The sequence below is a fragment of the Rana temporaria genome, chromosome 3 (genome assembly GCF_905171775.1).
Source record: "Rana temporaria chromosome 3, aRanTem1.1, whole genome shotgun sequence".
Classification (NCBI taxonomy): Eukaryota; Metazoa; Chordata; class Amphibia; order Anura; family Ranidae; genus Rana; species Rana temporaria.
In genome coordinates, this window is record NC_053491.1 from 336,702,726 (window position 1) to 336,715,360 (window position 12,635).

The window sequence follows — 12,635 nt, forward strand, 5'->3', positions numbered from 1 at the left end:
GGTTGATGGCTTTTCTATCAGGACTTTTGTTAAAAAAGCCTTGCCTATTCCATGGTCCCACTGCTACTGGGCATGCAATGTAAAAGCAAGTAAATAGATTACAGCTTTGAACTTGAGATCCCTTTGAAATGGATGATCAGTCAGAGATTGGAACTTGGGTCAGAAATGTAATTCCAGATGCCCTGGATGAAATAAGGAGCCAGGTTGGTTATTTCTCTTTTTTTGTAGATCACCAATACATTACATAGGGCTTTACAGATTACACCCCTTGCAGCCAGTCGTGCAAGTATAAGCCTGCAGTGAGTTGTGGGAGGAAACTATTGTCCCTAACTGGATGCCCTCAAAATACTTACATATACATTCTTAAAAAATGGATCCCTAGTTTAATATAAAATAAAATATATAATGATGTATACCAGGAGTCTCCAAGCTTTCAAAACAAAGGGTCAGTTTACTGTCCTTCAGACTTTACGGTGTCTTGAGCGGCCAGTGGAAGTAGAAAATGTCCCAGCATCAGCTGTAGTTCATTTTTTTATAGTGCCTATAATCAGTAGAAGGAGGAATAGTGCCCTATCATTGGTATCAATGGGAGGAATAGTGCCTAAATTTTTATATCAGTGGGAGGAATCCTGTCCCATTGCTGGTGCCAGTGGGATGAATATTGTCCCATCATCGTGTCAGTGGAAGGAAAAATTCCCTATTTTTGGTCACAGTGAAAGGAATGGTTGGTGTCAGTGGAAGGATTGGTGTCCCCTTGTTGGCGTCAGTGGGAGGAATAGTGCCTCGAAAGCCAGATAAAGGCAAGGAAAGGGCCGCTAATCTCTACCAGTGCTAACCACTTAACCACTATGATTCAACAATTGATGTCCTTCAGAAATCATTTAGGCTTTGATACACACCCGGCCCTGGGACATGCTCCGATGCTATACCTACCATAAGTGGTCTTAACCTCTCTTACCTTATTGCTGGTACCCCTTAAATTGGCTCTCTCCAGCGTCACTTTCTGGTGGTTCCTTCCTGGCTCCTGCCCATTACCAGTCAGGTCTTAGGGCCCCAAAAAAGTTTTGAATATTCCATATAGTCACCACAGATCCTCACCTTGCTGGGGGCATTCTTACCATCTCATACCCCGTGTGAGATCCCTTTTCTCCACGTTGGGCTCAGGCTCCCCCAAGGAGTGAATTTGTGTGTACAGACCAATTTCTCCTGACGAAGCTACCACGAGTAGCGAAACTAGTAGAGATCCTGATCTATATGACCCCCTCCGCCTCATCGCTGCCTGCATACTAGGGCCTATATACACCACCTTGATGACGTGTTGGCTGGTCGTATAATCTGTTTCACACTATTACTGTTGTAATTTTAAAACATTGTGTATTCTTCAATTCTCTTATGTTATGTATCTTTTAATAAATTAAACTTTTTTACCTTTACTATACTTACTCTGTATAACTGATTTATCTAGTACCGATACAGTCCACTAGCCCTTACCCACTCCCCCTGGCTTCTTTGGGTCTCTGGGAGCCCAACGAACCTGTTCCTTATTCAAAATGATGTTAGGATGATGGTACTTTAAGATTATGTTATTTTTTGTCTACTGAGAGGTCTCTATATAAATCACTTTGATCAAATGGGCTACTAAAAGGGAATTATATGGTTGTGACACCCTCCAAGTGATTCAAAATATTGAGAGAGTGCACAGATAGTAGAGTTGGTTTCCCACTAGTACTCCTGGCTATTGGTTTCCTTAGGTCCTTTGGTGAATGCAGCTTTGATAAAATGAACACCGAAACAAATACTTCATCCAGTTTCTGTCTGAGCATAGACTTATGTATGCACCTTGCCTTTAACAATTATAGGTTTATATAAAATAAATCATTGTCTCTTTGCTTCTATAAATGGACATTTGGAGAAAGCAAGAGTGAAGGCCTCTGGGTATCCTCTGGGCATTTCCTCAGCTTCATCATGCTCAATAATTGTCTTACATGTATATAGATTAGACCTTATTGTCAGCCCAGACTTCACCAACCAAAGCACATTTTTTTATCTTTATAAAGTATTTAGAAGGACCATTGTAGCCAGGGTAATTTACAGACAGGCTATAAGAACGTTTGGCATTTTTATCTTGCTTATTTTCAGTGTAATATGTTTCATTGTTGAGTTATTCTTTATTAGGTGTCAACTCCTAAAACAATTTTGCTTCATTAACTATTTAAAATAAACCGGGATAAGTCGCATTTTATGTCAAAGAATGAAATAGATGACAGGAAGCAATGTGTTTCCCACAAACCAGGCTGTTCACTTCAAAACCATTAAAAATTAAAGAGATTTCTGAGGTGGCTGTTTTTTTTTGCACGAGTGACATTTCATCTGAAAGCCTTTATAACCAATTTAGATACGCCGTCGTAAGTCCGAATCCGCGCCGTCGCAACTTTAAGTGTATGCTCAAACTGAGATACGCTTAAATGTTGCTAAGATACGACCGGCGTAAGTCTCCTACGCCGTCTAATCTTAACTGCATATTTACGCTGGCCTGCTAGGGGCGTGTACGCTGATTTACGCCTAGAATATGTAAATCAGCTAGATACGCCTATTCACGAATGTACGCCCGGCCGTCGCAGTAAAGATACACCGTTTACATAAGGGGTTTTCAGGCGTAAAGATAAACCACCAAAAAGATGGCGCAGCCAATGTTAAGTATGGACGTCGGAACCGCGTCAAATTTTTCTAATTTTACGTCGTTTGCGTAACTCGTTCGTGAATGGGGCTGGCCATAATTTACGTTCACGTCGAAAGCATTGACGATTTGTCGACGTCATTTGGAGCATGCGCACTGGGATACATCCACGGACGGCGCATACGTGGGGTCACTAATATTTTGCATAGAACATGCCCCCAACCAGCCTATTTTGAATTAAGCGGGCTTATGCCGGCCCAGTTACACTGTGCCGCTGTAAGTTTCAGCGCAACTTCTTTGTGAATACAGGACCTGCTGCTCTAACTTACGGTGGCGTAGTGTATCTGAGATACGCTACGCCCACCCAAATCTATCTGAATCTAGCCCCTTGAGTTCCTTATTTACAACATTGTTCTATAGAATTTTTCCCCTGCATGAAAAAAGAATGACACATTTACAAATGGTTGTCACGTTGGTCAAATAGAAGAAGGCAATAGGAATTTTTGCTGTAGAGAATTGTCGATCCAGAATGTATTACTCCTTAGCAGACCTTTCCGTTTCAAAATTTGGTTAGCAAATGTCCTTTTCCAGGAAAGATCTCAAGTTTTTTGGCCCCTTTGTCCGACCAAAATCACATCAGAATTTCCAATGGAATTCCATTGGAGTAAAATAGAACACTCCGTAAGGAATTCCTCAGGAAATTTCAGATGCAAATTTCCATCTGACTTTTTCCATCGGAAATTCCGATCGTGTGAACGGGGCATTTTGTTGTACTGGGGTACTGCATGAATAAGGTTGGCTAATCTTTACAGTTGAGGGTGATCTTGTCAAACTATTGAATATGAAACCCAACAGAAATGGTGTTTATTGTTAAGCTGGTCACATGCAGTCAGAGCAATCATTACATTGGGGAAGATTTCCTATAACGGGAGCACTCAATAGCATGCCCAACATACATAAGAAACTGATGGGTAGTTACACTCCCCAACATCTACCAAATACAAATACTAGTTTTAGATGGCTGATTCTTTAAATCTATGTTATCCATGCACAGTACAATATTTACAGTATGCATTCTATTCTTTGTTTAAAATATGTTTTCATTATACTGGTTCACCTACACTAAGCTGGTTATGAAAGAGAACAGCTTTAAGATAATAAATAAAGTTGCCACTCTTGAACAACGCAAACATATTGCTCCTTGGCTAAGCTGGCTAAATGTTTTGTTACCACCCTGTCTTTCATAGCTTTTTCCCCCTAAAACAGTGAATTTGTGCTTAAAGAGGTTGTAAAGGAAAAACATTTTTTTCACAATAAGCATCCTTTACGTGCAGACATTCCTCTTTTCGCTTCCTCATTGTTTGTTTTTGCTCAGAAGTTGCTCTATTCCTTCTCTGTTCTGTTCACTTCCTGCTTGTCTGATTGTTACTCACCACCGTGAAGGGAGGGTTTACTGCGGTGGTCAGTAACGTGCTCGCCCCCTCCTGGGAACTACATCTGTGCGGCAGGACGCTCTCTACGTGTTAGAGACTTCAAGGAGGTGTGAATTACTGGGCGTGCCGCAATGCATACTGTGAAATGTAGTTCTTACATGAATGAGCGCCGCAAACCAGGAAGCGAATGAGAGAACAGAAACTAGAACGCCGGAGGTGATATAGATGAAGGAATTTAATATTTCCTTGTTTTTTAACAGAATCATTACACTATTCTTTCTGTCTACCTTGCAGACATTAATTTTAGGCAATTTTTTTTCCTTTACAACTCCTTTAATTTATTTCTTTAACATGGTGTTTTATGCTGATAAAGCCTTTAAATTTATTTAAAAAAAAATAAGTCCTTTCCTCCCGTTTACCTTTATGTACTGACAGTATCCATGTCTTTTTCCAGGTCGTTGTATCTACTACAATCAATGTAGATGGACATGTGCTAGCTGTGTCAGATAATATGTTTGTACATAATAATTCCAAGCATGGAAGAAGAGCGCGTAGGTTGGATCCTTCGGATGGGACTCAATCCTATTTGGAACATGGTAAAGTTTTATACTTGCTTTCTTATATCATCAATGAATTTATCATTTATTTGGTGAGCACATGCAACAGATGAATTTGAGGATGCATACCGATATTATAATCAGATAATCCTTATACTACCCAGCTCTCATGTACTTCATGTTCTTTGAAGATGAACTCTGGGATATGCAAATATTTTCTAACTACACGGGTCATGTGTAGTCTTACTTGGATCTTGATGTGCTTTGTGCATGTCCTTCAGATCTGTGTAATAATCCAGTGTGAAACTTTACCTCTGTGCAGGAGCTTCCTCTAATAAGCACTGCTCACTATCACCCTCTCCTTGTGCAAGGTGACTGGTCTTGTCTCAGCCCCCTCCTGTAGTTTTCTTTATACAACCTATAGTGGGTGAATCTGCTGGGTCCCCCCACAGCTCTGCTCTCTGCACAGGCTATTTGCACACAGTGATGATGTTACTGCTAATTTAAAAGCGAATCATTGGGTTTGGAAAGGCATTAGGTGCACACAAAGAGAATTTATACCCTATGTGGCTTTATAGGAATATATTTTGATTAATATTGTTTGTTCCCTGGAAATAGCTTATTGGCAAATCGACTAGGAAGATGGAGTTTAGGCTTAAAGGGGTTGTAAAGGTTTGTTTTTATTTTCTAAATAGGTTCCTTTAAGCTAGTGCATTGTTGGTTCACTTTTCCTTCGATTTCCCTTCTAAAAAATGTTTTCTTTGTTTTCTTTGTCTGAATTTCTCACTTCCTGTTCCTCCTCAGTAAGCTATTCTGGCTGACTAACCCCCAGCCAGATGATTGGGGCAAGCTTACTGAGGAGAAACAGGAAGTGAGAAATTCAGACAAAGAAAAAAAACATTTAAAAGGAAAATTGAAGGAAAAGGTAAGTGAACCAACAATGCACTAGCTTAAAGGAACCTATTTAGAAAATAAAAACGAACCATTACAACCCCTTTCAGTTAGGATTTTCTTTAAAATAGCATAAATAAAACCTGTAATAATTGTTATAACTTCAATTTGATTGGCTGTGGCAGTAAGCTCCTTGCCTGACATTTTCCTATAGAACATAGAGATTTTCCATTCTGTTACCCATTTGTATTTTGTTTAGGGCAAAACTGGTGAGTGTAAAAGTTATACTTTGAAGGTGTTGGACAGTGATAATTACTGTAAATGGGCATGATTCATATGAATAATTTGCACCTACCTCCTCCCCCCTGGGCTCTAGCATAAAATGTCTGTGAAAATATGTGCTTTTGCTCAGCCAAAGATTCCTAGAGAAGACAGGTGATATGTTTAAGCCACATCAGATTTTTCATAATATTACGTACATCAAATCAAGGTCCATCAAAAATGTATTGCTAGGCAGATAGTTGTCTCCATCCATTCCCTAGTATGTATTGAGAAGTTGGATAGTTTCCAGAAACAGACAGTCAGATCCCCCAGTCCCAGGTGATCAATGAAAAGAAAAAAGATAAAGAGAGACAAAGCTCTAAACCCTAATACGGTTTTTCCCTAAACCTAATGCATATACCGAGGGACAATTGTGTGGTCAAAAAGGAAGCACCAGAATGTGTGCCACCTGGGCATATGCAATGACCTTATTTAATAGAAAAAGTAATTTATTAAAAAAATGCAACCAGCACTACACTATTTAAGATGTTTATATATGCCTAAGGTTTGGACAAACTTTGCCAAAGTCTCCTGATTTTCATTAAAAAAATTTGGGGAAAAAAACTCAGTTTCACTCCATTTTCTTATATTTATGGATGGACTTTGTCCTCTGTTGGTGAAAATGTATTCTTGAGTTCCTGATTCTACTGTGGCCATTACAAGTGAGTCCTACGCTCCCTGCTGGTGGCTCTAACTGTATTCTTATTATGAAAAATGTAACAAAGAGGACTTGAGAACACCCACAACTCCAATATGGGCAGGAACAGAGCCAAAACCACGGCAGGGAGATCTTACCACTGAGGTCCAACCACTGACACCCCAGTACCAGTATTTAAATAAATAAATAAAATAAAATAAATATATATATATATATATATATATATATATATATATATATATATATATATATATATATATATATATACATACATAGATATACAGTATATACACACACAGCCAAGAGAATAAGACAAAGAAGTATGCCCCTGGTCTGTCCAGAAAACGGATTCCTTTGTATGGGTGACAGGTTCACTTTAATAAACCTATACAGTGCTTCGCTTGATTATTAGCGTTACACTGCGAACGTCTGCATGAATGCAATAACAATAAAGAAAGCTGTACAGCTCATTTACACCCAGCGTAGCATCACTTTCTCATCCTGGTCCCTAGTGACTAAAGGCTTTAGTCTCAGACTGGGATAGCTCAGGACCCCATCGGTGCTGTCGGCTGCAGAACATTATTATTCAATGATTGAATATACTACAAGGAAAAGCGGGGAAGTCGTCACCCTGACAGCATTCTGGGGAGAAGTGACTAAATTACTTTATGTACCATTAGTGCTAGCAGCTACGCCGAACTCTCATCCAGTGTTTATGCAAATGCAAGTGAGCACACTCAAGAGGTCCTGGCAGGCAAAGTGGAGACAGACAAGATGTTAAATGCTGCTCTCTTTTAAATGGCCGCTTCAATTTATTTTGCTGTTCCTTGCGCTTGTGTCTATTTCTTTCTCCATGCGTTCAATGCCAATTTGTTTACATCAGACAAATCTTTTCTGGTGGCTTTAAAAATTCCTTTCAGAAGATGGAGAAGGAGAACAAAAAAAAGAGTCTCAAAAAGAGCTAGCCTTTAATCCTTTTAAGAAACGATATAGCAGTTTTATATTGCTTCTTTATTTATTATTATCATGGCTATAATAATAAAAATACATTTAGACAAGTAAATTAGAAATACTGCATATTATTATTAATAAAATGCATTCTCATTTTCTACCAGCAGGTGGAGCTATAGACAATTTTTTTTGTGCTTTCCAGTGTCACCTTACTTCCCTGTTGTTTACTGAGCTCAGTACATCAAGCTGAAATTGAAACATGTAAATGAGCCAGAACAGTGACTCCCTCCCCTTCCCCTCCATAGCGCTTTGTCCAAAATGACAGAAACCTGCCAGAATAGGAAGTACTTCTGCCGTGTCTCATGTTAGATAATCCATAGTGCTTCTGGAGTCCTTTGCCATGTATTACATATTTATGTATACACAAATTAATTTAATATAGTATATTCATTTTTAATTCTTATATTATTTTGAGTTTATGTTTTTTAAAAGATATACAATATGGCCCAGATTCACAAAGCACTTACGCCGATGTATAGCAAGTTACGCTGACGTAAGTGCAAATATGCGCCGTCGTAGCTTGCTTACGCCGGTGTAGGGTGGGCGCACATTTAGGCTGGGTGCATGGTGCCGCTACCATTGATTAGCCATTCAAACATGCAAATGAGGGAAATACGGCGATTCACGAACCTGCGTGCGCCCGACGCAGGCTACGCAAGGTGTGCGTAAGTTGTACGTCCGGCGTAGAGTTATTCCCCATAATGGAGGTGCAACCCAGCAGCAGACATGCAAAGGTCTGCATCAGGGAACACAAGCCGGCGTATTTTACGTTGGACGTGTGTCTGGCTGGGCGTAGGTTACGTTCACGCCGTACGCAGTGATCCGGCGTAGTTTAGGCAGTTGTTCCGACGTGGTTGTGAGCAGATGCAGGGGAATGTGTCCACATCACGGCACATGCGCAGTTCGTGATACGTATCTGTCTGGCGCTCGGCCCTTCATTTGCATGGGGTCACGCCTCATTTGCATGGGTCACGCCCACTTACACCTACGCCGGCGTACGCCTTTGAATCCCATGCCACGCTGGCTTGCTGGCACTGGCTTGCTGAATGCATTGCTTGCCTCTCTGCACTGCGTTGGCGTAGCGTACATTGGTTACTCTACGGGGGCGTAATGTGCGCCTTGCTCTCTGTGAATCTGGGCTTATATATTTAAAAATGTAAAAACAAAAAATAATATAAAAATCGAAAAATCTATTTAAAAATCAAATTGCGCTAAACCATTATCATTTGTCTTTAAAGTTTACTTTAATCAGATATTAGCATGTATACTCTGGGAAAAATATCTACTAATAGAACACTCAGTTTAGTTTCACCTTTTTTGGTCACAATGGTGGAGCAGATAATTAAAACTTCAACCTCATTAAAAATTAACAAAAGTAACCCCCACCCCCATGCAATTGAAAAATCTATTTGCTCATTTTTTTATGCAAGTGGGTGGGCCAGCAAACAGTTCGGGCCTTATGCCGCGTACACACGACCGTTTTTTCGGGTTCTAAAAAATTTAGTTTTTAAGGGTCTAGAAAAAACGGCCTTGCCTAAACACGATCGTGAAAAATAAATGCTCTAGCAAAGTGCGGTAACGTACAACACATACAACGGCACTATAAAGGGGAAGTTCCATTCGGATGACGCCACCCTATGGGCTGCCTTAGCTAATTTTGTGTTTGTAAAAGACGATTCACGCTTTTCTGTCTGTTACAGCGTGATGAATGTGCTTACTCCATTACGAACGGACTAGCGCTCCCGTCTCATAACTTGCTTCTGAGCATACGCATTTTTTTCACGTCGTTAAAGCCACACACGACCATTTTTTACAACCTTAAAAACGACAAAGTTAAAAATAGAGCATGTTCGAAAAAAAATAATTGGCCATTTTTAGAACCCGAAAAATGCTCTGAAGCCCACACACAATAGTTTTTAATGACAAAAAAAAAAAAAACGTCAATTTTTAGACCCTGAAAAACGGTCGTGTGTACGCGGCATTAGTCAACAGGCTTTGGTAACAGTTTGACATCAGGTTGAGATGCTTCTGAGATCATTCCAAATTTTTTGACAGGTGCATTTGACCTGCAGGTCATCTCCTTCTGATCTGCATTTCCAATTTCTCTTCTGTGCAACTATGATAACTGTCCTTTTTTGAAGGGTGTCCAAAATATCCGATTTACCTGCTTATGTGATTTGTTTATTCTGCAAACTTGTGCTGAAAGGGATGCTGAGGCCGCAGCTTTTCTTATTACAATGCTGAGACATAACATGTGATAATAGTGATGACAGACCCTTTTGGCTTAGCCATAGCTCCCAACTGTCCCTGATTTGGAACAATGTCCCTCTTTCCTCCTCATGTGTCCCTCGTTTTGGTCTGATCGACATAGTTGACCACTTGACGACCAAGCGCTGTCGTTTTGATGGCGGCAGTATTGCACTCCTGCGCGAATCGCCGTAGCCTTTAAGGGCGCCTTTAAGGAGTATAGGGAGGGCGTGTGCATGCCTGTGCACGTGACGTAGGAGCCAATGTGTGCAGCCAGCGGCCATCGTGATGGCCACGGGCTACCCACAGTGATGGCCGCGGGCTACCCACAGTTGCTTTTGAGTAGGATAGAACGGAGATCTGTCAATGTAAACAGACAGATCTCCTTTCTGTCAGGGGAGTAATTAGGAGCAGCAATCAGTCTCTTCCCCCAGTCAGTCCCATCCCCCCCACAGTTAGAAACACACTGAGGGAACACACTTAACCCCTTGATCACCCCCTAATGTTAACCCCTTCTCTGCCAGTGGTATTTATACAGTAATCAGTGGCTATTTTTAGCTATTTAAAATTTGTGTTTGATCAGCCCTGCAACCAATGCCTTGCAGCGCTTATCAGTGTATTAACACAGCAGAGGAGTCCCCACTGTCCGAATATAACAAAACAGCGGGGAAGATTCCTCTATCCACCTTGAAAGTGTGGATGGGGGAATCTGTTTTTTTTTTTTTTTTTAAATCAGCTGGCTGATCAAAAAAAAAGCCAGCTTTATTGCTGCCTGAAATGACATGCACAGGAGAAGAATCCACACTGACGATGACGCATTACCTGTTTGGATTTTCTAAATTTCACCAGACCAGGTTAATATTTTGGAAAAATTCAAATGGATTGATACGAGACAGGGAAAAAAGAAAACGAATACAGCCATGCTGATAGGAGAAGAAGCATGCTGATAGGAGGAGAGAGCAGAATGGCCAAGAGATGAGCTTATTGGTTTGCTGCTCCTCGTTTCACTGTGGATCCTCTCACCCTGCTTAGACAGGGCTGTGCTGAGTGGCTTAGCTGTGTAAAGTCAGGATGGACAGAAATGTGAAATCTTTGGCAGGTAAAACAGCTTCCATATACATGTTTCATCTATGTATTTAGCTATTTAGCTATTTGACTACATAACATTTTTAACAAATTGACTTTGGCAATCACAGTGGGCAGATGGTGGGTAGATGCAGTGGCGTAATCTTTAAATAGGCCCACAGGGTCATGACACTGGAAATATAGGATAATGGAAAAACACAATGGAGAAAAATATTTTTTGGACTCCTGCCTGGTGTCTCTTGGGGTCTGTGTATAAGCTGGATTCGAATCCCATATCCACCCAGAGAATAGATTGAGACAGTTCCTCATCAGCTGCAATGTGTTTGTGTCACACACCCTTTGCGATCACATGCCAAAGAGTGCGAGAAGAATGTATATACGTATGCATTTTTAGGGAAGCGTTACATATGTCCTAATATGATACATAATTGTATCACTCATAACTAAAGGCAAAACTCTTTTTTTTTTCCAGTTTTGAATAGAGTAGAGAGGGATTAGAACACCTGTCAGTTTTTATTGTTTTCTGTGTCCCCATTAGGGAGATTCACGCTCTCTATTTGTTCTGTTTATCGTTATTACTAAAGTGAAAGAAAATCCCAAATTTTGTGTTGACATCAGAACACTAGGGTAAATCTTCCAATGGGGACACTAGTTCTGGTGACCTTGGTGACACACCAGGATTCCCTTACCTTGGAGGTATTTCCTCTCGCTTCCTGTTCTGACTATCGGACAGGAAGTTAGGGGGAAATCTCCCCAAAGGGACATAGATGGCAAAAAAAAAAAACTGATGTGGGTATAACCTTTCCTTACTTTATCCAAAATGAAAAAAAATGCCTTTAGTTACACTTTAATCTGAATTTGCCGCATTGGCGGTAAAGCGCCACTTGTTTTAGCAAGGGCTGCAGATGAACAAGTAAAAAAAACTATTTAGGAGGATTTGTTTCATCTCTGTGTATCATCTGAGGCTGTTCACTTCACTGGGTATATGTGAGGCTTTACCACCACTTCATGTGGTGGTTAAACCTTTCCATATACCCAGTGAAGTCACTGGACTCAGGTGATACACAGAGATGAATCACATCCTCCTACATAACTTGTACCTTTTTATCTGCAGTAATTTCTCCTTTCTACATCCCTTCAACATCCAGTTTTTTAAAGCTCGAGTAAGAGTTCAGAAAAAATGTAACGGAAAGATAAAATGACACACTTCAGAGGTCAGTGGGGAGAGCTGATTGAATGGAAGAGACAAACCCCTCCTCACAACACAGAGGAACAGATCTGGGGCCGTCAATCATCTGGAGATCCCTCCCCTCTCACCTTTTTTATGAGTAGCCATTTGGCTTGGCATTTAATAAATTGTTCCCTCCATACTGCACTTAGTCTGGCATGCAGGGATGGACTGGCCATTGGGACTACAGGGAGTTTCCCGGTGGGCCGATGGCTCAGTGGGCCGGCTTCAGTGACAGCTGGCTGCCGCCCCCCTCTGCTCCTCTGTCTCTCCCTCCGCGCAGCGCTCACCTGGGGGGAACAAAGAAGCAGGGGGAGGACCAGAGGAGCAGGGGAGGGGGATGACAGAGGAGCATGGGGGGAGGGGACAGACAGCTGACTCAACCGCTATGGCCTGGGAGTTTCTCACTTCTACCTAATCTTGTCCCATGGGGGGGGGGGCACCGAACTGATTCTTTGCCCCAGGTGAAATAATGTCTAGCTTCCCAACTGGTACTGCCTATAAGAGTACCAGTACTCTAATAAAG

At 41.1% G+C, this 12,635-nt stretch overlaps 1 protein-coding gene across 5 annotated transcripts in view; it reads left to right on the forward strand.

Moving 5' to 3' along the window:
* The window catches only part of EBF1 (EBF transcription factor 1), a 449,855-nt gene that overhangs the window by 342,650 nt on the left and 94,570 nt on the right, over window positions 1-12,635 (forward strand). For all 5 annotated transcript variants that reach the window (XM_040345069.1, XM_040345072.1, XM_040345067.1 and 2 more), the window contains exon 8: window positions 4,565-4,706. In XM_040345069.1, coding sequence (XP_040201003.1) covers window positions 4,565-4,706 — 142 coding nt within the window. The remainder of the gene's footprint in view (window positions 1-4,564; window positions 4,707-12,635) is intronic.